This window comes from Capra hircus, chromosome 20, assembly GCF_001704415.2.
Source record: "Capra hircus breed San Clemente chromosome 20, ASM170441v1, whole genome shotgun sequence".
Taxonomy (NCBI): Eukaryota; Metazoa; Chordata; class Mammalia; order Artiodactyla; family Bovidae; genus Capra; species Capra hircus.
This window is the reverse complement of record NC_030827.1, coordinates 25,455,594-25,481,892: the sequence shown is the minus strand read 5'-3', so window position 1 is coordinate 25,481,892 and position 26,299 is coordinate 25,455,594. Positions and strand designations below refer to the sequence as shown.

General features: G+C 37.3%; 1 protein-coding gene across 1 annotated transcript in view; it reads left to right on the top strand.

Annotated features, from left to right (window-relative positions):
* NDUFS4 (NADH:ubiquinone oxidoreductase subunit S4) overlaps positions 1-26,299 on the top strand; it is a 113,931-nt gene that overhangs the window by 74,814 nt on the left and 12,818 nt on the right. Inside the window, exons 3-4 of the mRNA XM_005694716.2 lie at positions 15,980-16,152; positions 18,665-18,738. Of these exons, the coding sequence (XP_005694773.1) occupies positions 15,980-16,152; positions 18,665-18,738 (247 nt within the window). The remainder of the gene's footprint in view (positions 1-15,979; positions 16,153-18,664; positions 18,739-26,299) is intronic.

Below are 26,299 nucleotides of genomic sequence, written 5' to 3'. Positions count from 1 at the left end.
CACAAGTTGTTTTACAAAATCCACTTTTTTGTTGCACATCACAATCCATTGTTGTTGCTTAGAATAAGAGATGACACTTCATAATGTTATTTTTTGTTGTTGTTTGCGGTCAGCTCACAAGGTTGGAGAAAGCAATGGCAACCCACTCCAGTACTCTTGCCTGGAAAATCCCATGGATGGAGGAACCTTGTAGGCTGGAGTCCGTGGGGTTGCTAGGAGTCGGACACGACTGAGCAACTTCACTTTCACTTTTCACTTTCATGCATTGGAGAAGGAAATGGCAACCCACTCCAGTATTCTTGCCTGGAGAATCCCAGGGACGGGGGAGCCTGGTGGGCTGCAGTGTATGGAGTTGTACAGAGTTGGACACAACTGAAGTGACTTAGCAGCAGCAGCACAAGGTACCCACTTATTGAGCTTTTTCACCTTTTCACTTTGCTTCAAATGCCAAAGGACCATAGAATGGTCAACATTGAGTTCTTCAGCAACTTCTTGTGTAGTTGTAAGAGGATCAGCTTTAGTGATCCTCTCAGTTGGCCTTTTTCAACTTTTGAGGGCTGGCCATTATCATCTTCAAGGCTCTTGTCTCCTTTGCAAAACTTTTTGAACTACCACTGCACACTGTACTTTCATTAGAAGTTCCTGGGCCAAATGCAGTGTTGATGCTGTGGGCTCTCTCTGCTGCTTTGCAACCCATTTTGAACTCAAATAAGAAAATTATTCGAATTTGCTTTTTGTCTAACATCATTGCCCTGCTGCTGCTGCTGCTGCTAAGTCGCATCAGTCGTGTCCGACTCTGTGCAACCCCATAGATGGCAGCCCACCAGGTTCCATGTCCCTGGGATTCTCCAGGCAAGAACACTGGAGTGGGTTGCCATTTCCTTCTCCAATGCGTGAAAGTGAAAAGTGAAAGCAAAGTCACTCAGTCCTGTCAGACTCTTAGCAACCCCATGGACCATAGCCTACCAGACTCCTCCATCCATGGGATTCTCTAGGAAAGAGTACTGGAGTGGGTTGCCATTGCCTTCTTGCTCTAGTCTAAAATAAATATAAAATAAATAGCAAGTGACTAGTCCTTAACAAAAAACATAAAGTGAGAAATGTGCATTAAAATGATGTGTAACATGACCACATTTATTTAAGAATATATTCCAGTATCAAATGGCAAAGTTCAACAGTGCAAAACTGCAATTACTTTGCACCAACCAAGTGGTTGTCTGAGGAGAAAAGGAAAGATATATACCCAGATGAATGCAGCCTTCCAGAGAATAGCAGGGAGAGATAAGAAGGCCTTCTTCAAATGAACAATGCAAAGAAGTAGAGGAAAACAATAAAATTGGAAAGACGAGAGATCTTTTCAAGAAAATTGGAGATTTCAAGGGAACATTTTCATGTAGGGATGTGCATGATAAAGAACAGAAACGGTAAGGACCTAACAGAGGCAGAAGAGCAAAAATACATAAAAGAACTATACAAAAAAGGTCTTAATGACCCAGATAATGATGAAGGTATGGTCACTCATCTAGAGTCAGACATCCTAGAGTGTGAAGTCCAGTGGGTCTTGGGAAAAATTACTACAAAGATAGCAGAGGTGATGGAATTCCAACTGAGCTATTTCAAATCCTAAAAGATGATGCTGTGAAAGTGCTGCACTCAATATGCCAGTAAATTTGGAAAACTCAGCAGTGGCCACAGGGCTGGAAAAGGTTGATTTTCATTCTAATCTCAAAGAAGGGCAGTGCCAAAGAATGTTCAAACTACCATACAATTGCACTCATTTCAGATGATAGTAAGGTAATGCTCAAAATCCTTCAAGCTAGGCTTATACAGTACATGAACTGAGAACTTCCAGATGTACAAGCTGAATTTAGAAAAGGCAGAGGAACCAGAGATCAAATTTCCAACATCTGTTGGATCATAGAAAAAACAAGAGAATTCCAGAAAAACATGTACTTCTGCTTCATTGACTACGCTAAAGCCTTTGACTTTGTGGATCACAACAAATTGTGGAAAATTCTTAAAGGGATGAGAATACCAGAAAGGAGTACATCAAGGCTATATATTGTCACCTTGCTTATTTAAGCAGAAAAAATTTTATATTTACTCAGAAATTTACCATTTCTGATGTTCTTTCCATCTGGTATCTTTCGTTCAGCCTGCAGAACTTCATTTAACATTGCTTATTGTGCAGATCTTTGGGGACAAAATCTCAGCTTTTGTTTATTTGGAAATGCCTTTATTTTGCCTCTGCGTTTGAAAGAGATGTTTTTTTGTTTTTTGTTTTTTTTTTTGGTCAGGCTACCATAACAAAATACCATAGACTGAATGGCTTAAACAACAGAAATTTATTTTCCTATAGTTCTAGAGGCTAGAAGTCCAAGATTCTGGTGCCTCTATGGTTAGTTTCTGATTAGGACTGTCTCTGGCTTGTAGGTGGCTGCATCTCACATGGCATAGAAAAGCAAGCAAGCACCCTGCCATCTCTTTTTACAAAAGCACTAATCCCATCATAAGGACCCCACATCATGCCATCTAACCCTAATTACCTCCCAAAGGCCCTGTCTCCAAATACCTCATATTTAGGCTTAAGAGTTCAATCTATGAATTTGAGAGGGCAGGGGGACTCTGAATGTTATGGGTATTCAGTCCATAACCACCTATTCATTGGATATAGAATTCTAGATTGAAAGTTTTTAGCACTTTAAAGATGTCATTCCACTTTCTTTTTAAAAAAGTTGTAAATATGCATAACAAAATTTACAGTTTTAACCACTTTTAAGTGTATAATTCAGTGGCACTAAGCATATTCTCAGTATTTTGCAGTGCCGGGGTCCAGCCCCGGTGGATCCAGGGTGATTCGAAGGTGGGGGGATGGAGTCAGCGTCTTTGGAAAAATACATATTTAATCACAGATATAGAGAGATTAGAAACAGATAGTGTAGTAGGAAGATTAGTGGAGAAAAAGAGGCTGAATAACTTGGATTACGTGGAATAGCATCCATGCTCCAGATGGGAATTCAGCCAGAAAAACGGGAGCAAGAAAGAAGCGACATGGGGGAATCAGTCTTTCCGGAAACTGATCCGATTTCTTTATTTTTGGGTTTGCTTATATACCTTTTGTTACACATAGGGATGAATACAGAGTCACATGGGACTGACCTTTATCAAAATCAGGTGCTTCACATAAATGTATAAAAAGGGTACATCATCTTCTGGCCATGAGTGAGACCTGCTGACATTTTATGATCCTTTCTTTCTGATAACCAAAAAACTTATTTTTTCCAAGGGTGTTTTTTCTTAAACCAGGCACCACCCTCCAAATAAAGTTGCATTCCTATAGGGTGAGGGTGTAGTGAGTTACAATCAAGAAAGGAATTTATTTAACCCAAGGTTAACATGATTAGTCTTAAAGGTTAATACTTATTTCTCCTATATGCTTAAAGGTTAATACTTATTTCTTCCTATATGCTAGTTATATTCATTATAAGTGTAGGGAACATGGAGATTTAGCAGCAAACATCAGCCCAACAAATGAAAATCCTTTCACCAATGCTCCCCTTAAGATCTATTTAGTCTTAAGATATGATAAAGTTACATTTTCACATAGCAAGGACACAGTGATTTATAACAAAGTACAGTGATCTATTACAAAAGAGAAAATCCATTAACTCAAAAAGTCTAGTATTGCTAACCTTAAAAACTACTGTATTTCCTTTTCTATATTCCAAATACATTGATTAATATATTCCCAGGTGCCTAAGGATATGGAGGCCTGGCGGCAATCATTGACTCAACGAGAAGAAAAAGCCCTATGCTAATTAAGACTCAAAATACTCCAGAACTCTCTGTGCTGTTTATGGTTGAGAGGTAGTAAGCAATCATGTGGCAGGAGTATGGATAATGCTGTCACACAAGCTAGTCTGTCAGCAGAGAGGTTTGACCCGAGACATCCTTGTCCCACCCAGAGCAGGGAATTAGCAGCAATTATTGACACAACAAATGAAAAACCCTTCACCAATATAATTCCTAACCAACCCATTATACTAATAATTTCCAACCCCCCAAAAGAATTTGCCTTTAGTAAGTCTAAAACATCTCATGCCTCTCAGGTTGGGAGGCTGTAAGCAATCACATGTGGCCGGACGAACCTATACAGGCGGGCTAGATAACCTTCAGAGGAGTCCATAAGCTGAAACACTCTTGTCACGCCCAGGAATTTTTATTGCCTTGGAGCTGCACGTTTACTCCTTCTCTGAGAGAAAGGGTTATGGGGGAGAGCCCCCCGTAAAGTCAGAGGTATAGGTGAGAGCATAAAACAGACTCTGGTTTTGGGGTTAGATGCTCAGGAACAGGGGGTTTCCTGAGGCTTGATCACTCCTTTGCGTATGCCAAGCCTCCTTCCTCATGACCTTTGCCATGGGCGGAGTTCCTCACGCTGGCCCCCGGCAATGCAGCCATTACCACTATCCATTTCTGGAACATTTTTGTGATCCCAGGAAGAAACTCTGAACCCTTTAGACGGTAACTCCCCATTATCTCCTTCTTTTAGTCTCTAGTAACCTTTTTTATGCCTTCTGGCTATATTAATTTGCTAAACTATATATGATATAAGCAGAAACCGTGTAATATGTGCCCTTTTGTGACTGGCTTATTTCATTTAGCATGATGTTTTCAAGGTCCATCCATGTTATATAGCATGTGTCAGAATTGCGTTCCTTTTTGAGCTTTTGTTGTATATGTGTGCTGTATTGTTTATCCATTCATCTGTTGATGGACATTTGGATAGTTTCCACCTTTGCCTGTTGTAAATAATGCTGCTATATGCATGGATGTGCAAATATCTGTGGTACAGTCCCTACCTTAGGTGGAATTGTTTGGATTATACAGTAATTCTATGTTCAACAGTTTGAAGAACGACCAGACTGTGGCTGTACCATTTTCACATTCCCACCAGCAACACACAAGGGTTCCAGTTTCTCTGCATCCTTCCTCATCAGCATTTACTTTCCCTGGTTTTAGATAATAGCCATCCTAATGTGTGTCAAAAGGTATCTCACTGTGGTTTTGATCTGCATTTTCTTAGTGACTAGTGATATTGAGCATTCTTTCATGTGCTGGTTGGTTATTTGCATATCTTTGGAGAAATGTCTGTTCAAGTACTTTGGTTTGTTTTTTGTTGAGTGGTAGGAGTTCTTTATATATTCTGGCCTTCCCTGGTGGCTCAGCTGGTAAGGAATCTACCTGCAGTGTGGGAGACCTGGGTTCAGTCCCTGGGTTGGGAAGATCCCCTGGAGAAGGGAAAGGCTACCCAGTCCAGTATTCTTGCCTGGAGGATTCCATGAATGGGGTTGCCTTGAGCGCTACAGACCATAGCGTCTCAAAGAGTCAGACACGACTGAGTGACTTTCACTTCACTTTATATATTCTGGATATTTATCTATTATCATGTATATGTCCTTTGGTGCACAAAACTTGGGAGTTTTATTTTTAAGTATTTACATTTAGGTTTTTGATCCATTTTGAGCTAACTTTTGTGTATGGTATTAGGTAAAGAATTCAGTTTTATTCTTTGGCATGTGGGTATGCAGTTTTCCCAGCACCATTTGTTGGTGCTTTCCCTATTGAAATGGTCTTGGCATTTTTTATCAGGCCTTTTTTATCATGATAAATCTAGTTACTGTTTGTTGAAAGAAGTGATAAGTGAAAAAAATGGTAGTTGCTCAGTTTTGTCTGACTCTGCAATCCCATGGACTGTAGCCCGCCAGGGTCCCACGTCCATGGAATTCTCCAGGAAAGAATACTGGAGGGAGTAACCATTCCCTCCTCTCAGGGATCATCCCAACCCAGGGATTGAACCCAGGTCTCCTGCATTGCAGACAGATTCTTTACCATCTGAAGCCTTAAAGTTGTAACAGTATTATTGATTATATTTCACATGGTGTATTAATACATTACATCCCCATGACCTATTTATTTTTTATGTGGAAGTTTGTACCTCTTAATCCTCTTCACCTGTTTTGTCCACATTCCAACCACTCCTCCCTCTGATAACGACCAGTTTATTTCCTGTATCTATTAGTCTGTTTTGTTTTTTAGATTCTACATGTAAGTGAAATCATAGGTTTGTCTGTTCTGACTTACTTCACTTTGCATAATACCCCCTAGGTCCGTCCATATTGTTGCAAATGGCAAGATTTCTTTTGGGGGCCAAGTAATATTCCATTGTATTTATATATACATCTTGTTTATCCATTCATCCATCAGTAGGTGCTTAGGTTGTGTTTATATCCTGGCTATTATAAATAATGCTGCAGTGAACATAAAGGTGCATATATCTTTTAAATTGGAATTTAAATCTTTTCATATTGTTCAATGTTAGTGTATAGAAACACAACTGGTATTTGTTGTGTGTTGAGGTGGTCCAGTGGTAAAGAATCTGTCTGCCAATGCAGGAGGCACGGGGGATGTAGGTTCTATCTGTGGGTTGGGAAGATACCTGGAGAAGGAAATGGCAACCCACTCCAGTATTCTTGCCAAGGAAACCCAACGGACAGAGGAGCATCCAGTGGGGTCACAAAGAGTCAGATATGACTTAATGATAGAGCATGCATGATTTCTTTTTTTTAAATCCTGCCACTTTGTTGAACTTGTTCATTAGCTCTAATAGGTTTTGTGATTGTGTGTAGTATCCTATAAATCTGTGAGCAGAGATAATTTTACCACTTCCTTTTCAATTTGGATGCCTTTAATTTCTTTTTCTTGAGAACTCTGCCTCACAAATGTTAGTAGCCCTGTGCTCTAATCACTATATTGTCTCTGCTCCTCAAGGCTGTGGTGTTCTGCTTGGGCTCTGTCATGGTCTGCAGTGTGCCTCTAGATCAAACTGGGATGACTGTAAGACTTCATCCTGAATTTTCCTTCTTTCAGGGATAACAGTATAATGCTGCCTGTTATCCAGTTGTCTAATATCTGAAAAAAATTGCTTTCCCAATTTTATAGTTTTACAAGGCCACCGTGGTAGTCTGCAGTGTTACTCTATCATGGATCCAAATAAAAATCCGTATATTGCATTGTGACAGCCTTTTACAATAATGGGTTTAATGAATCTTTAATTTTTTAAACCAGCCTTTTAACAATTTGCTCCGTTATTGATGCTCTCAGTTATTTCTGTAAAACATCCTTACCAATGTACTGCATATTATGTCTTAATTTAAATATACTACCAGACTTTAGCTCTCAGTAATGAGTCATGTTTACCAAGACTCAGCTGTGCTTGTTTCCATACCTTTCTATGCCAGTGTTACTTGCCATTGTAATTACATAATTTAATTGGATACTACAGCCTGAATGCTGCTATATGGGGGACAAAGAGTTCTTTATATGATTGTTCTTTTGAATACTTTGAAAAGATAATAAAGGTGAATTTCTGACATGATTTTTGTCAAACTAGGTGGCGGTGAAACAGTTATAAAGGTTGTGCTACAAAAGGAAATCTAGATTGATTTTGGACTTAATGTTTCACAAATCTCTTTGTATTCTTCGCATTTTTTAAAAACAAAACTGTAGATTGTAGATATGCATTTTCTTGGTAGTTTATGAAAGAAATGACACTTGGAATTCTAACCACTGGACCTACACTCAATGGAAAGGTACTGACCCTATATCTGAAGATTATTGAAAGAATGTCCATGTGTACCTTTTAAGTTATAATACAGTATTAAAGTTGCTGTGTATGCATGAATGTGTGTATTCACTTAATGATCTGCTATTTTCACCAATATTTTTAGTTAACAACTATCTGTTCCTAAGTCAGAAAAGAGACTTCGATCCATAGCTTAACTTTTATTTTTATGCTAAATTAATGAGGGATTGTCTTATACTTTTTGTCTCCTTGAAGTTTGACTTTCACACATTGCCTATTGAATGTTGTTTTACTAAACTAGAAACATTCAGCTTTAGATTATTTTCAGTTCCTTTCCAGATATAACTAATTTCATTTATTGTTTAAACCACCACTTGTTTTCCAGTTGTTTATTCACCTTCTCTCCCTTTGCCGTGATGTTTGTTTATTCAGCAGTTATTTCATATTTAGTTCTCTGCTGCTGTGGCTTTTGTTCTCGTAATTCTTAATTTACATTGTGTGTACGTCAGCTTTTTAATATATTACCAGCGTATGAGGAGAACTGTTTGATTATGAAATAACAGAGTGGATCTTTTAAAAATGTAATATGTTATAGAAGTTTCAAGTGTTTTGTGGCCATTTTTTTCCCTTTATTTCAGCTTCTGAAAAAACTATTATGTGACCTACTATAGCTACATGAATTAGTAATTTAAAAATCAAAAAAATTCTGGATCATTGGATTAAAAAGTAAACAAGGAAGGGTTTAGGTATTAAGTTGGTCATTATTAATATGCTATATCTTACAAGTTTAAAACAGTTACTTAATAACTTTCACATGCTTCATTGAAGCATCCTGGTTTTCACTGAGGCAGTATTAACCAATTTATTTTGTAAGCATTTTTTTTTTCTAACTTTCACTTCTTTCAAAGTTAATAGAAAATGATTGTTTCCAGTGTTTCCTTGTAAAAATGAAGTCTTCCAGTGGATTTTCCTGATTGGGAGAGAAAGTTTATTTCTATATTATTTAAAACAATTACAGCTTTCCAAGGGAGTTCCCTTGCTCCCTAGTGATAAGGATTCCAGCTGGGCTTTCACTGCTGTGGTCTGGGTTCAATCCCTGGTGAGGGAACTGAGAATTCCTCAAGCTGCGAAGTGTGGCCAAAAAAAACCCAAAAAACTTACAGCATTCTGTCTTAAAATGTCTGTTTAGTAAACTTGATTTGGCTATGCCATACGTCAGATCATGTACTATGATATAACTGCACAGTAAGAATCTGAACATACATTCTTAATACCATTACAAAAAAATTATGCATTTGCAGTATGTTCTGGAGTTACATTTTGAGCAGTCAGTCAGATTTTAGGTAAGTGGTACCTTTTACCACCTGTTTCTACCAGTAGCAGCTCCTATAAAATAATATCATTTGAGTAAATTTTGAGGAAATTTTGTTAATTTTTAAATATTCTTACAAGTCAAAAATCAAATTCATCTTCTCCTTTATAGGTTTGTAAGGAAGAATATACAATAAATAAATTCAGTCCAGTTAATATATACTATTCCTCTGTGCCTTTAAAGCATAAATAGAGACTGACCCATATTGTGAGTAGCAACATAAAATTTTACCACTCTTTAAAAAGGAATTTGATAACCTGTCAGAAACCATGGAAAGTTATCATCACCTTTGACCCAGTTAATATTACCCTCAGTGACTAACCTTAAAGAATTAGGGTACTGAGATTTTCATTGTAGCAACCTATACTGTAAAAGAAATAATAACAATTTGATTTTTCAGTAATGGATTGGCTGAGAAATTGTGGTATATCAACTTCATAGATTATTACTGAGGCCATTAAAACAAGAAATATCAAAACAGGGTAACTACATGGAAAAAAAAGTAAGTGATGTGATACTTGAAAATAGTGCAAAATAACTATTATCACTGTATAAAGTGGATATGTATATAGATCATTATTGTGTAATATACATAAGAAAAGCAGTTGCTAAGATTTTAAACACATGGATATATTTTTATTTTTCTAGTTTTTGGTCGAACCAGGTCTTCATTGCTGCCCACGGGCTTTCGTTAGTTGCAGAGGACAGGGGCTACTCTGGTTGTAGCTTGCAGGCTTCTTATTGCAGTGGCTTCTCTTGTTGCTGAGCATAGGCTCTAGGGTGCCCCGACTTCAGTAGCTGCAGAATGTGGGCTCAGTAGTTGTGGCTTGCAGGTCTTAGAGCACACGCTCAGTAGTTGTGGCCCACAGGCTCAGTTGCTCCTCAACATGTGGAGTCTTCCCAGACCAGGGATCAAAGCCATGTCCCTTGCATCAGCAGGCTGATTCTTATATCACTATACCACTAGGTAAGTCCAAATATATGAGTATATTTTTAAATTTTTTCTTTAATTTTTTAATAATGTTTTAACAGTAACTTCTTAAAATCATAACTATCCTGAAAGAATCATCTTCTATCTCCTTCTTCAGTTACTTTTTCTAACTGATATAACTGAAGAAGGAGATAGATACTTCTGCCTTTAAAACCAAATGCACTCTCTTTTACATTTTACTTTGTATCCTGACTTAATCCTTCCAAACATTACTATGAGGTATGTTTTGTAGTACCTGGATGGGGGGCTCTTACCACACAGCTTGCAGGATCTTAGTTCCCTGACTAGGAATTGAACCTGTGCTCTCGGCAATGAAAGCATTGGGTCCTAATCACTGAAATGCCAGGGAATTCTCTGTAATATGTTTTTTGAAGGAGGAAGCTGATGGAATTTAAGCAACTTGTCAATATTGCACAGGTAGCAAATGGTGGGGCTTGGGTTCCTTGAGATTTATCTGAGTCTTAATTGATACTGTATTTTTATAGTAATGATTATTTAGTTATCCTCCCTCCTTCTTATGGGTGCATAGATTATAGACTTTTTAAGTTCAGGAATAAAGTCTTATTTTTATTTTGACACATACAAAAATGGAATATCCAGCCTTTAGGAAGAAAACGAGGCTTTTCTCTAGACTTGAAGCAACTTAATTGACTCTAATTACAAAATCTTTTGTTGTATTTTATTTACTAACTCATATTATCCCATCCCAAGAAGATGGGAATTTTTTTGCATCTCACCAACAACCTCCCATTACTTGTTCAGTCTGTCTTTTTAAAAAAGTCAGATAGTAATTTTCATGAGAATAGAGATCATGTCTTTACCTTTGAGCATTGTGTCTAGGTTCTAATACATAGGCACTAAAAATACATGGGACATTGTTTTATTGCCCAGGCACTTTACATACATTATTTAGTCCTCATTTTACCTTGTTTAATTGATCCTTATACATAATATTTTTGGAGAAATCTATTAATTTGCCCAAAAGCTGGGATTCTAACCCAGTTTTGACTCAGCCCTTTGCTTTCAGCCATTGCTGTACCCTAACGTGCTCAGAAGGATCTAGGAGTAATGAAAATAGTTTGAGAATGAGACATAAATGTCCCGAATTCTTAAGATTTTTTTTTTATTCATTATATGATTAGGTGTATCATTTGCTTGATCTCTTGTTAGTATTGTAACAACATTCCATTTAAAACTGAACTTTTGGTTTCCTGATGTGTGCCAAGTCTCTTCAGTCATGTTTGACTCTGCGACCCCATGAACTGTAGCCTGGCAGGCTCCTCTGTCCATAGCATTCTGCAGGCAAGAATACTGGAGTGGGTTGCCACTTCCTTCTCCAGGGCACCTTTCCGACGCAGGGATTGAACCTGTGTTTCTTGTGGCTCCTGCATTGGCAGGCAAGTTCTTTATCACTAGCGCCACCACCCAGGTTTGGTTTCACGATAGCTTTGCTCGATATGCAAGATAAAATGGATGATATGGTTCAATGCTTGTCTCATTACCTTGTTAGACTCCTACATCAATGTCTTGCTTTAACAAACAAAAATTGGTTCTACTAGCACACTTCTTGTTTATAGTTTTGGTTGTATCTTGAATCGCTATGGCCACTAACTTTTCAGAAGCGTTTCAAGTTCTTCCATGATAAATAAAATACATATGGTTATGCTATCTGCCAAATCTATTATTTTTCAAACTAGTATTTATTTAGTATAGTGTCCTTCATTATTTATTAGACCACTTAATGAGTTTCTTGTATTAAGTATCCGTAGAGTACTTGAAAGGAAGTTTTTATTATAGATCCAGGATTGTTTTCCTTTTAACATCTTTCATTGTTGAAGTAGAATATAAACAGAATCATCAAATTTAGATGGATTTTAGTCCTAAAACAAATTTAAACACATAATTGGTAACTAATAGCCTGCAGTAGAACAAGTTTCTGTAAGCAGTATTTGTACTTAATGTTCCAATATGTACTCTATTAAAACTTTTCAACATTGATCCACAAATAACATACAGTGTAGTGAACTTATTACCAAAAAGCCTGTTAAGAATTTTGACTCTTCTGGGTATACTGGGAGATCTATCAGAAATTCATCCAAAGTGGTGAAAGCCTTTTTTGTTAATTTCTCTTTATGACAGGTGTAAAGTATTAAGGTTAAGTGGGTGGGGCAACCGGAAGTAATTACTAAGGCCAGTGGCATTTTTGTGGTTTAATAAAGGCAGAAGCTAATTATTCAGTTTTTATTTAAGTGAAATGGTGCCAAAAAGGAGGTTCCTGCAGAGCAGCTGCACTCCTTCAGTGTTACCCTAATTTACCAAAGACACAACTGTCACAAACAAAACTTTTAAACTTGATATATAGCCACAAAAGTAAGGAGGCTTTTGTTTGGAGTGCATGCAGAAGAACTCCTTTATACAAATCAACCGGCAGATGACAGACAATGATGAAAATTTGATTCTTTGAAGTCATAATAGTCATTGAAATGTGTGAAATTCTGGTATTGAAAAGAGAGCGGCCAGCAAGACTCTAAATCCTGGGTGGTTGCAAGAAGCTTGCTGGGAGGTTTTTCTGCATTTTGACACCAACTTCCCATTGCTTGTTCCCTGCTTCCTTTGTTTAAAAAAAAAGTTGAATTCACACAAGATAAATGGGGACAGTTGATAACCGAATCATACAGTTTTTATATGGAAAACTAATATTTTATAATGGAAATTGGTCTTTGAAAGAGTAAAGTTCATTTACATATACTGGCATATACTTTCTTAATGATTTTTTAAATTACTCTTCAATTTAAACTAGACTTGTGAAATGGAAAGTCAGTGTATCAGCTCTTATAAATTTAAAATTGTGAAAAAGATCATACTAAAAGAGTAGAACTTTGAAATTATGATATGCTTGTAGCAAAGTAGCAAATTTTTAAATATGAATGCCCTTTAATCTATGAATCATGATTAGGTAACTAGTTACTATTTCTTAAATAGCATATTGTACACAAGTTCATATTAATGAAACTTTATGAAGATACTTAGTTTAATAATGTAAACATAGGTGTCATGCTTGATCCAATTGTTAAAAAGTTTTAAAATTCAGTAAGTGTATATATTATGTATAGGATTACTTGTTTCATTAGAATTTATAAATACTAACTGGTGAGTCTTCAGATTCTTCAGGTGCCAACTTGCAGCCTTCTCCTATCTTATGTGTTTTAACTTTTTTGTAGACATAGAAAATCTATGAATTATTATTTATAAATAACCTATTTTACCAATCAAATGAGAAATCTGTGAAAGGCAACACTGATCTTTTATATTTTTTAAAAATAATCACATATGATCCATACTGCAGTAGAAAAGTAGAAATCTAAAAAGAGGATCATTAAAGTAGAAATCTAGAGTATCATTAGTTCAGTATAGTTTCAGTAGTCTGCAGATGATTTATTTATTTTCAAAAGTTAAGTCACAGATAGGTCAGTGAGAACTTTGAGGGAAAGCAAAGCATTGAAGACACGTAAAAAGTTCATAGTGCCTCATAGTTCTTTTCAAGTATTACATTGTTTTAATGGAATCTTGGAATGGGAGCTTTAGCCCATTGAAATGTCGCTTAAAGGACATGTTCTTCTGTCACTTGCTGAAGCTGTGTGGATGAAATGATAACAATAGAGTGTTGTGATGCGCTTTAAAAGTGTGAGAAATCAGTTTGTCTAGACTGAGTGTGTGCCTACAAGGACTAGGAATTTTAGAGCTTCTGTGCCCTTTAGGTGTCAAGTATGTGAGAGATGCCAAGCCTTTTTATTCCATCTTTGGCAGCAATTCAATTCTCCAGTACCTTACATGTCTTCTGCCAGCAAAGGGCTTCCATGTCAGAACAACTTGGACTTCAAACTTCAGAAACTCATTTGTTTGAATGCCAGTTTTATTTGGAGAAGATACCAAATAATTGCCATAATTTGAGAAGGCATGGAAGCACTTGCAGCTAGGAGCTTAGCAACTTTTATAGCCACTGATTTTAAAGTGGTTTTCCATCCTTAAAAAATCATGCTGTGCCTTTTTGCTTTGATAGTACAAATCAAGAAATACTCTTTCCATTTTACTAAAGCTTTATTGGTTTTTTAATTACTTTGGTATATGCATACAATATAGACATTTATTAAAAAAAAAAAGTAAGTCTGTTTCTTGAACTAGTATTGAAAAGTGAGTCTGTTTCCTGAACTGGTATTAAGAGGTTAATATGCTGTCTTTTCTGTAAGTCTTAATTAAAAGAATAGCCAACTTATAGCTTTCAGCTTTTATGAGCTCAGCTCAGAATGGAGGTGTTGCTATGGAATTTGACAAGGGTGCCTCATCCCATAATTTTGTAATATACTTACTGTTTGTTTATACTTTGCTTCAGCTATAACTAAACAGATTTTTTAATGTGAAAATATATAATATTAAATACTAAGTTAATGTGAAAGATTACCAACACTGTAGTGAATTCAAAGGGGGAAATAAACATTAAGGACTTTCCAGGAGCTGAGTTTCTTTCAAGCTCTTGAGTAGAGGAATATTCTTTAGAAAGTTATTGAATGTAATAATAACCTGAAATTACTTTTCTTTGAGGATGAACTTGACAATTTGTAATAACTTGACATATTGATGCCTTTAAAAATTATGTATCAGTTGTACTCATTTAGCTTTTATTTTATCCTATAAACTTTAAAAATGTAGGCATATACTAGAAGTACATTTTTGTGTAAATATTTATGTGGGTCATTTTAATAGTTTCTCCAAATAGACAAACTGTGACAAAGTAACCACACCTAATTATTGGTATAGGTGAAAAGGTATAGTTGTCAGCTAAAATAACTTTAAGAAATTGTTTCTTTAATCTGTGGGTAGAAAGATTAGTTGAGTCAGAAATACATTTAGTTTTTTCCCAGTATATATTACAACTAAGAACTCTGAGTATTTCTTTGGTCTAAAGCATTGATTAGATTGGAACTACAAATAAACATGAAATTAAAATTAACAAAATGTGCTAAGTTTTCTAGTTTTCACAAGTTTGACATAATCATTTACATGTTAAACCTGTTGTTTTTAACCAGTTTTTTAAAGTTTACCTTAGTAAGGAACTATAATTTTAAAATGCTTTATGAGCATAATGTAGTTGACTGTAATATGATTTTACATTGCTAGAGTGAAGTCTTTTACCATTACTAAATGGAGACTTAAACTCTAAATTACTTTGTTATTTTCCGTCCTGATTGCTACTATAGTTTGAAATATATTTAATCAGGGAGTCAAAATTGTATGTATTCATCAGTTGACCTTTTGTTATTGGTTAGAAATATAGAAAAAGAGAGTCAAGTTATTGTTTTCCTCTAACATTTCTGCAAAAATTGTGCAGATTTTTTTATCTTTGCAGAATAAATTTGACATCTATTTGATATCCTTTTCTCTTCAGTAGGTTTCATTAAAGAGAGATAAATCAAAATGGTAATTAAAGTTGTTAACTGATTTTAATTGTTTACGAAAAGGGTCAGGCCTTTCTCTGAAAAGAATGCCTTGTAAGCAGCATAACACAGAAACCACTGGTAATAGATATATTTTTCTATTTAAAATTTAGTCACTTTTTATATTTGTTTACTTTTAATATTCCCTTTACATTCTTTCTCTGCTAATTATACCGGCTCATGAAATCAGAGTCTACTCAGTACAGGCTTTTCTGCCAGCAGACTCTTCAAAAATTACCAGTACCTTGTTGTACAAAATGGGCCTAAATTTTTTTATGAGCCTTTTCCCACTGTACCCTAACATTCCCCCAATATATCTTTTCCAAATATCAAAATAGTAGTTTACATGGTAAAATAACAAAGAAGTGAAATAAAGCTTAAAAAAATTATAAATAAGTATGTATTGTAAGATACAGAAAGCAACAAAAATACATTAGGGTGTAAGTGGGCTGTTAGCAACACATTTGTTTGTTTTTCTGTAGGATATTACTACTTTAACTGGTGTTCCAGAAGAGCATATCAAAACTAGAAAAGCCAGGATCTTTGTTCCTGCTCGCAATAACATGCAGTCTGGAGTAAACAACACAAAGAAATGGAAGATGGAGTTTGATACCAGAGAGAGATGGGAAAATCCTTTGATGGGTTGGGCGTCAACGTGAGTATTTTGGTTTAATTTGAATACTATTTTTGGCTCTTTTTCTGTGTAGATTTTCCTTTTAAACGCACTGATTTTCAGGCTCTTTTGTATACAGGATGCCTTATAACAATACTGTTTGAGACAGTTTCGCATAGATATCACCATGTTTAATGGTATAGACATATACATTCCACATAGGTAACATATATATAAGAATATTTATATAAGTGTGGCCCAGCAAAATATATTGTAAGAACAATTTTTTTCAGAGTACTATATATTGGATAAAAATGGCTGACACTGTGAGCACTCTTAACATGGTCCCCAAGCTATAGATATTAATTTAAAATATTGTGAATAGTGTTAATAATTTAATGACATTTATTTTTTTAATAAGATTTCTTTATATTTTTTATTAGAGGAGATTAGATGAGTTTATAAATTTTGATAATTCATTGTTAGTGTATAGAAATGCAATAGATTTTTGTATATTAATCTTGTATCCTGCAACTTTATCAGATTCAACTCTTACAGTTTTCCGGTGGTATCTTGAAGATTTTCTATAGATGGTATCATGTCATCTGCAAACAGTGACAACTTTTCCTTTTCAATTTGAATTCCTTTTACTCCTCCTTCCAGTCTGATTGGTGGAACTAGGAGTTTCAGTACTATGTTGAATACAAGTGATGAGTGCTGGTGTCAGCCTCCTGAGGTGTTGGCTGGATCCTGATAACGCAGGCTGTGGGGCTGCGGTGGTCCTGGGATTGGTGACCACCTGCTGGTGGACAGGGTCTGGTCCTGGAGCATGTTGAGGCTAATTCCTCCCAACCCTCCCAAGTGTTGCATGAAGCCAAGTCGAATGGTCTCTTGCTTCAGGGCCCAGGGGTTCTAGACCTAGTGATGGTTCACTGCTCAGCAGAGGTAAATTGTGGGAACTCTGCCTCCAGAATCCCAGTAGTCCTTGAGCTGGTGTGTTGGCCCACTGACTGATGTCTGCAGTGTCTCAGAGCTGGTTTTGTCCAGCTGGTTGGCAGGGCCAGGGCCTGGGCCCATGGGGTCTTGGCTAGTGCTGGCGTGTTGGCAGGTGAGTTGGGTTCTCTGTGGCAGGCTAAGGGTCTGCTGGGGTGGCTACAGGGCCCTCTGGTGGACAAGGCTGTTGTTTCCTGGGGCAGCCCATGGGCTCAGGAGTTCTTAAGGCAGCCTGCCTTCTGGTGGGTAGAGCTGTGTTCTCACCCGGCTAATGGCTTAGCCTGAGATGTCTCAGGAATGGTGCTTACAACCTGGTCCAGTGGTTAGAAGCTATTGAGAAGATTCCAAAATGGTGGAATGGGCTCCCCCAAGTGGCTCTTGCCAGTTTTCTACATCCCTGGACTTCAGTTGTCTCCTGACTTTCCAGGAGACTCTCAAAGATCAGGAGGTGGGTCTGACCCACGCTTCCTTCAAATTACTGCTTCTGCCTTGGGTCCTGAAGTATATGAGATTTTTTGTGAGCCTTTTACAAGATAGTCTCTGTTTCCCACAGCCCACTGGGTCTCCTGAAAGCCAAATGTTCTGGGGGCTTGTCTTCCCAGTTCAGGATCCCCAGGCTTGGGAGCTCATTGTGGGGCTTTGACATATTGCTCCTTGGGGAGAACCTCGGCAGTTGTTGGAGAAGGACATGGCAGCCCACTCCAGTATTCTTGCCTGCAGAATCCCATGGACAGGGGAGCCTGGCAGGCTACCGTCCCTGGGGTCTCAAGGAGTCAGAAACGACTGACTTTCTGCAGTTGAACTTACATCCTGTTTGTGGGTTGCCCAACTTGGTATGGGTCTCTGCCTCCTGTCTGATTGTGGTTCCTTATACCTTTGATTATAGAAGATCTTTTCTGCTAGATTCTAGGTTTTCTCAGTTGTTGCTGTGTAAACAGTTGTAGTTTTGATGTGTCTGTGAGAAGAGGTAAGCTCAGGGTCTTCACAATTTTGGCCAAGCTCATTCTAATTGCAGTGAATTTATAAGATATGTTTAAAGAATAAAAACAAACCTAAGAGGATTCTCATTTTCTTTTTTTTAAAGCTTAATAAATGATTTTTATTAGAGACTAAAGATTGCTGAATGTCTTTGTCATTTTAAAGTTTTTAATTTGACTTGTTAGAAAATTGCCCTAATTTAACACTGCTGCTGCTGCTGTCGCTTCAGTCATGTCCGACTCTGTGCGACCCCATAGACGGCAGCCCATGAGGCTCCGCCGTCCCTGGGATTCTCCAGGCAAGAACACTGGAGTGGGTTGCCATTTCCTTCTCCAATGCATGAAAGTGAAGTCACTTAGTCATGTCTGACTCTTAGCGACCCCATGCACTGCAGCCTACCAGGCTCCTCCATCCATGGGATTTTCCAGGCAAGAGTACTGGAGTGGGTTGCCATTGCCTTCTCTGTAATTTAACATAGAAAAACATATTCAGATAGTTAACAGTTTTAAAGAAATTATTCAAAATAAGTAATTTTCAGTCACAGGTTGATGTTAAATCCTGGGAAAAAAATTGTTTCTTACAGGGCTGATCCCTTATCCAACCTGGTTCTGACTTTTAGTACTAAAGAAGATGCAATTGCCTTTGCAGAAAAAAATGGTAAGTGTGATTTGCTTTTGTTTTGACAAGTAAGATATGATTTCATGTTCTTAACCTACAGTCTATAATTAAGTTGAAGGAAATCAATGTATCTAGTCTAGTGGTTTTAGATTTTTTTTCTTTTTACACCATGAGAACATATCCCTCCAAAATACAAAAAATCTGAAAAATAAATGCACATGTAACATGTGAAAGTCAAACTGCTCTAAATTTGAAGTCGAGGCTTGGAATAAAACTACTTCTCTAACTCCTATCTTATTTATGAATGCCTCTGCAAAATCACTAACATTAAGTTTAAAACATTAAATATCTCATAAGGCAACCTATTCCAGTTTTGACATCTGTTTATTATTTTCTTACTTTGAAACAAAATCTCATGTCTGTTACTCTACCTAATAGCTTTTCAATTATTACAAATTGGTTATCATGTTTCCTCTAAAATGTCATGTGAACATAAATGTCTGTGTTTACCACTTCTATTGATAAGTTGGGTCTGCAATTATATTAATACAACCTAAGAGTATATTAGTAGCTATCTAAAACTCTTGACCTATGTTAGTTTTTCTTTCAACAGAAACACAGAATAGAATGTCTTTTTTTTTCTCATTTTTCTGCTATTAAACCATGCAACACAGTAGTGTTGGTATGGGTAGTGAAAGGAAGCTTTGGAGGCAGATCATGATGAATTCTAATCCTTATTATGCCACTGGAAGCTACATGATTTCGGATTCATCATGTACTTAATGTTTCTTCATTGTTCAAATAATGGTACTTATCTAAAGGTGTACTTAGGCAAGTACTTGAAACATAATGGGCTTCCCAGGTGGCGCAGTGGTAAAGAATCCACCTGTCAGTGCAAGAGGTGTAAGAGTTAGGTTCAATCCCTGGGTCAGGAAATGGCAACCCACTGCAGTATTTTTGCTTGGGAAATTTCCATGGACAGAGGAGCCTGGCAGACTACAGTCCATGGGGTTGTAAGGAGTTACACACAACTGAACATGCACATGCACACACAACTGGCCATTTGGAAACTATTAGTCCTTTCCCTTACCTCCCTCCATCTGTTATTTCTTCCGTTTCTCTCAGGTTTACATGCAATACTGTGCCTTTGTACCTGATGCAGTCTGTTGTTCTAGTTGATCAAATTGAATTTGAATCTAATTCAGCTGTCTATTTGAATGAGATTGTGTCCATTTAAGTATGTTATTACTATAAGGCAATATAAGTGTAAATGATTATTAGTGTTTTTTCAACCTATTTGACATAAATGTAAAAGCGCTATAAAGATTATTCTTATCTGAAATATTTGCTTTTCATCCTGTGTTCACTTTATATTATACCTTAAGAATCTGAAGCCAGACTGTCAGATTTGAGTCCACGTCGGATCTCTCTTTGTCTGGGTTTGTACAAGGAGAAAATGCAAATACAATGGGAATTGTTGTGAGGATTGAATAAGTTTATAAAAGTAAAGTACTTAGGACATAGCTAAGTATATAATAGTATTTGTTTATCTTATTAGTAGACTTAAAAAATAAAAAAAATTTTCTTAAGTATCCTATATTACCAAATTTCCAAATTACATACTTGTTCTCAAACTGATCATAGTCTTTAAATATTATTTTGATGTAACATTTACATTGCTCTCTTAAAAATTAAACTGTAATGTAGCTCATCAGCAACAGTTCTGTTAATGTTTTTCATCTTTGTAGCCTCCCATATTTCATGTCTGATGCCTCAAATAGTCTGTCATGTGCATTTAATGACAGGAAGTCTAATTAAACTCTTAAACCTGACTACTTCCTGAGTTGGGCACAAGGACTGTTCGACTGTAGTTGCCATGTGAATTGCAGATATACGATCTAACCACTGCTTCTGTTACGAATAAAATCAAGTGCCTTTCCAATCTGATTTCTACTCCCTACACCAGAATGAAAATTGAGTAGCATTACCAAAGTCGATAGACAGTGTAAGTTGAAAAAGCCTAGAGAATATTACCATATAAAACTGTAAGCTAACTGTGGATCTGGGGAGTTACCTGGTGATCGAAGAGTTAGGATTTGGCGCTTTCACTGCCATGGCCCGGATTCCTTCTCTGGTTAGGGAACTGAGATCTCAGAACCATCTGGCGCAGCCAAGATAGAACAAAAAACAAAGAGAAAAACAGGGAATCAGGAATTCTTACCTCTAAGTGCTTGCATGCTAAGTTGCTTTAGTCGTGACCCTGTGGACTGTAGCCTGTCAGGCTCCTCTGTGGGCTTCTCCAGGCTAGAAAACTGGAGTGGGTTACCATGCCACCCTCCAGGGGATCTTCCCAACCCAAGAATTGAACTCCCATCTCTTTCATCTCCTGCATTGGCAGGTGGGTTTTTTACCACTAGCATCAACTGGGAAGCCCAAAGGACTTATAGAAGTATGGACAAGGTATAAGAAAACCACAGGACATAGTGGGACAGTGGGATGGTGTTACCAAACTTATGGAGCAAGACCTAGAGAGAGCTGCATGGGAGGGATCGTGTGTTAGGATGAAGTATGGTTTACAGGGAGAGAACAAACTGACCAGAAAACCTAGGTTATCTGCGTACCCAGGCTTCTCGGTTCATGGGATTCTCCAGGCAAGTATACTGGAGTGAGTTGCCATTTCCAACTCCAGGGGATCCTCCCGACCCAGGGACCGAACTTGTCTCCTGCATTGACAAGTTTTTACTGTTGTGCCACCTGAGAAGCCCTGACAACCTTTAAGGTAGTAGGTATTCTGTTGATATTATTCACTTCTTTGTTTCCAGTTGTTCAGCCACTAAGTTGTGTCCAACTCTTTTTGTTTCCAGTGCCTGACACAAAACCTATATAGTGGACACTGGCTATCTGGTGAAATTACTGCCTTTCTAAAATATTTTCCCTACTCAGGAATTTGAAGGCACTTTCATCTCCGAGGGAAGAGGTTATTTCTCATTCTTCACTTACTTAACATTTAGTATTCTATATCTTGGCTCCTTGGTGGCCCAGTGGTTAAGAATTCACCTTCCAATGCAGGAGACACAAGTTCAATCCCTGTATAGTCGGTGATAACTCTGCAGCTCTAACAGTAAAAGTAAATAGTTGTAATAGAGACAATATGGCCCCCATAGTCTAAAAATATTTTGTATTTGGCCATTTACAGTAAATATTTACTGACCTCTGGTCTAAACAGTTATGTACTCCCCTCAATACTGAGACCCTTTCTCCTCTGACATTTTTGTTAATCTGAAATACTTTTTATTCAAACACTTCAAAAGGCCTATGTTTAATATACTCCTCAGCTGATAATTCAAGTTCTTCACAATAGAAGCATTAACTTATCACACCAATAGTAGCCTGTCACTCAAACAGTAACCTAACTTTATGTTACTGTGCCTCAGCATTTCTTCCTGCCCTTATCTCTGCTTTAGTTTCTTCCTTCTGCAATCTCTTCCTCATTCTGTTCACTTTCTCCTCTTTTTCCCTGCCTACGAACTCCAACCTACTCTTCAGAATACATTTTAAATGTTACCTCCTTCCTGATCACTTTTCTTACTTCCCTTTCCAACCTCCAAATAGATGTGCTCTCTCTTCCTTTTAGCTTCCACATTGATTTATTCCTTTTTTAACTCTCTTACTGTGGTATTGTATTTTACTTTTTTGTATTGCATTCAGTCATACATATGTTGAGCACCCTGTCATATGCCAGCACTCCTGGCTTAGGTTCTGGGGATCATTCTTTAAATAAGACATAGTCCTCTTACTCAAACTATAATACTTTATTTGCTGAATTATGAGCACCTCCCTGGTGGCTCAGATGATAAACAAAGAATCTGCCTGCAGTGCAGGAGACCCAGCTTTGATCCCTGGGTAGGTAAGATGATCTGGAGAAGGGAATGGCTACCCACTCCAGTATTCCTGCCTAGAGAACCCCATCGATAGAGAAGCTTGGCAGGCTACAGCCCATGGGGTCACAGAGTGCCAAATGATTGAGTGACTAACACTTTCACTTTTTTCACTTTCACCAGGGAAACCACCCCAGTCATCTTAATCTTTCTATATGCTCAATAAAAATTGGTAAATTTGAACAGTACATTTAGTGATGCTGTAAATTACTCTCCAGATCATGTTCTAAACTTTTCCTTAAGTCATTTTAAGTTTATTTGGCTACTAGTTCTTTCTTTTAGAAGAACTGTTAACTCCTATAAGACCAGTGTCTGTCACATAGCTCCCAGCTGATAGGGCCCAAATTTCTAGGTTCAAAGTCCAGTGTTTTTTTCCATGATACTACCATGCTGCTGTAGATGTTACATCCATCATCTCAATCTGCATGGTCCAGTACGGTAGGCACATGTGGCTGTGTAGCACTTGAAATATATTTAGTTAGAATTGGGTTGTGCTGTTAAGTGTAAGTGTTTTTTAAAAAGCATTAAATATCTCTAATAAATTTTACATGCATTACATATTAAAATGGTAATATTTAAGATGTGTATTAGGCTAGGAACCTGAATGATTAAAGGCTTACTTTTTCGTTTTAGACATTTTTAAAAATGTTGCTCCTAAGTAATTTAAAATTATCTGTCCGGTTCATATTATGTTTCTGTTGGGTATCCTATATTACCAAATTACCAAAGAATACTTCAAGCTATATAAGACATACATTACATACATACTCTAGATATATCATTTCTATATGTTCTGTAGTGAATATAAGAAACAGGAAAACCTTACCCAACTTTGAAAAGTTACATTACTTAAGAAATGCAGAGAGTTTCTTGATAGTCCAGTGGTTAGGACTCTGCACATTCACTGCCAGGGGTCCTGAGTCAGTTCCTGGTTGGGGAACTGAGATCCCACAAGCTGTGTTGCGTGGCCAAAAAAATAAAAATAATTTTTTTAAAAAAGAAATGCACTTCTGTTCTTCAGACCCTTACCTAGGATCAAGAAAAAGTGTAAACTTTTATATTACATACAATAGTGAAATAAAATAGCTAAAAAATCTATGTGAGTGCTTAGTTGCTCAGTTGTGTCCAACTCTTTGTGACCCCATGAACTGTAGCCCACCAGGCTTGTCTGCCCATGGGGATTCTCCAGGCAACAATGTTGGAGTGGATTGCCATGCCTTACTCCAGGGGATCTTCCCAACTCAGGGATCATTGCAGACAGAAGGGCAAAAGATCTACATTACATCACCTAATCCCTGTTAACACTTATTTTCAATTTCTTAAATAAGGCATTATGTAAAGCCATATATTTACATAAGAATGCCCTCCTGTCTGAGATTAAACGTTTTCTTCTTCCTGCTATTGATAATTTTACCTCTGGGCTCCCTTCTCATCATACCTCACCTCCTGTGGAAGCCTGGTTCTATCACCTGCTGAGTGGGGTAGAAGAAAGACTGAATGCTCTTCCTTGGCTTCTTTTTCCCCTGCTCACCTCTCACTTCTCCCTCCATTAGCATACACTAAGTAAGTTATAAATACCCTTGTGTCTTTTTATCACCGGAGCCTCATCTTAAACATCTCCCTTTGAACTCAGCATATATTCCAGAAGAACTCTTCAAAGATGCTTTGTCTTTTTATAAAGAAAGTTAATCTGTGGTTTTCTCAAATGTTGATGGACCTTTCTTTTTTCTTTGTGTACAGAAAAGACCCACTTTTCTCACTCATGTGGCTTTTGTCTTTTCTTGTAGTGGGCTAGGATCCCTACATTTACATGCTAATGAAACCAGAAATGGTTTTATCCCCTTTCCCTTTTGATCTGATTTGAAACTTTGTGACTTCCCTTTGGTCTGTCATTTTACCCCTTGTGTTTTTCTCATTTCTGTTAGCTGTAACAACTTACTAAAATTCTCCAATAGAGGAGGGTTTTCTTCAGGAGTAAACAGGATGACAGAGAATAAGCAGTGAAACTTCTATCATGATGTATTGGGGAGGAAAAACCCACCTCTAAAGTTACAGAAGGTGGAAGCACTGATTCAGGAAAATATAGAGTTAATTTGGGAGTTGCAAACCAGAACTTAGAATTATCTCAGAAGTGGACACCATCAGCAAGGTCTGGATTTTCACCTATCTTTAACCTTCTCATGAGGGTCTCAACCTTACACCCATCTATTAATTAAAAAACAACTTTCAGAAACTAAAATGAACAAAGACAAATTTCAAAACAAAAGTATGTCATGACTCAATATATATAAAATTCTTCATAAAGTATTTATTTTACTCTATAGGGGAGAATTTTCCACCACAAAATGTTTCTTTGGCATATTATTTAAGCTGATTTTTTTTTTCCTAAGAAATTGCAAACTTGGGGAAAACTCTGAAAACAAAGTAGGAGTTTCCCTTTTGTAAGAAGTATTTATATACATAAGGGAAATTTCCATTTGTAAGGGTATCTCTGGAAGTACCTGAAAGAGGAGGATGACCTTATCTCTAGAAACTCTAATCAACTGAGAAGGAAGTGACTTAAATCTGCCTAATAATCTCACCCTTATTTACTGTTCTTTTTCCGGGTAATGTCACAGAATTGCCTCTCTATCCTCAGTGTTCTCTTTTGTTTTTAGCATTGGATGGTATTTCAGATGAGGGCTTTGGCAATTTTGGTGAATTACTTAGTTCTCCTGGGTCTCTTCCATTTATTTGGAGAAGGCAAAAATCAAAATCAGCCTCTTGATGAAAGTGAAAGAGGAGAGTGAAAAAATTGGCTTAAAACTCAGCCTTCAGAAAATGAAGATCATGGCATCCAGTCCCATCACTTCATGGCATATAGACGGGGAAACAGTGGAAACACTGACTTTATTTTCTCGGGCTCCAAAATCACTGCAGAGGGTGACTGCAGCCAAGCCACAACCAACCTCGAGAGCACATTAAGAAGCAGAGACATTACTTTGCCAGCAAAGGTCTGTCTAGTCAAAGCTATGGTTTTTCCAGTAGACTTGTGTGGATGTGAGAGTTGGACTAGAAAGAAATCTGAACAGCAAAGAAGTGATGCTTTTGAACTGTTGTGTTGGAGAAACCTCTTGAGAGTCCCTTGGACTGCAGGGAGATCCAACCAGTCCATCCTAAAGGAAATCAATCCTGAATATTCATTGGAAGGACTGATGCTGAAGCTGAAACTCCAGTACTTTGGCCACCTGATGTGAAGAACTGACTCATTTGAAAAGACCCTGATGCTGGGAAAGATTGAAGGCAGGAGAAGCAGACGACAGAGGATGAGATGGTTGGATGGCATCACCGACTCAATGGACATGAATTTGAGCAAGCTGTGGGAATTGGTGATGGACAGGGAAGCCTGGCGTGCTGCAGTCCATGGGGTTGCAAAGAGTCAGCGATGACTGAGCAACTGAACTGAACTTCCATGTATAACATTAGCTAAATTTCAAAAGTGAAATATGATTGGGAGTTCATAACAAGAATAATGCAACTTAAAGGCATTCCGACAAGTGTTACAAAATATCTGTACTCAATTTGTTAATAAACCTGTTTTCAAAGAAGATAGCAAATGTTCACCTAATTTATAAAAATAAACATACTCTTTACAGAGGAAAAAAAATTTTATAGTAATCCTG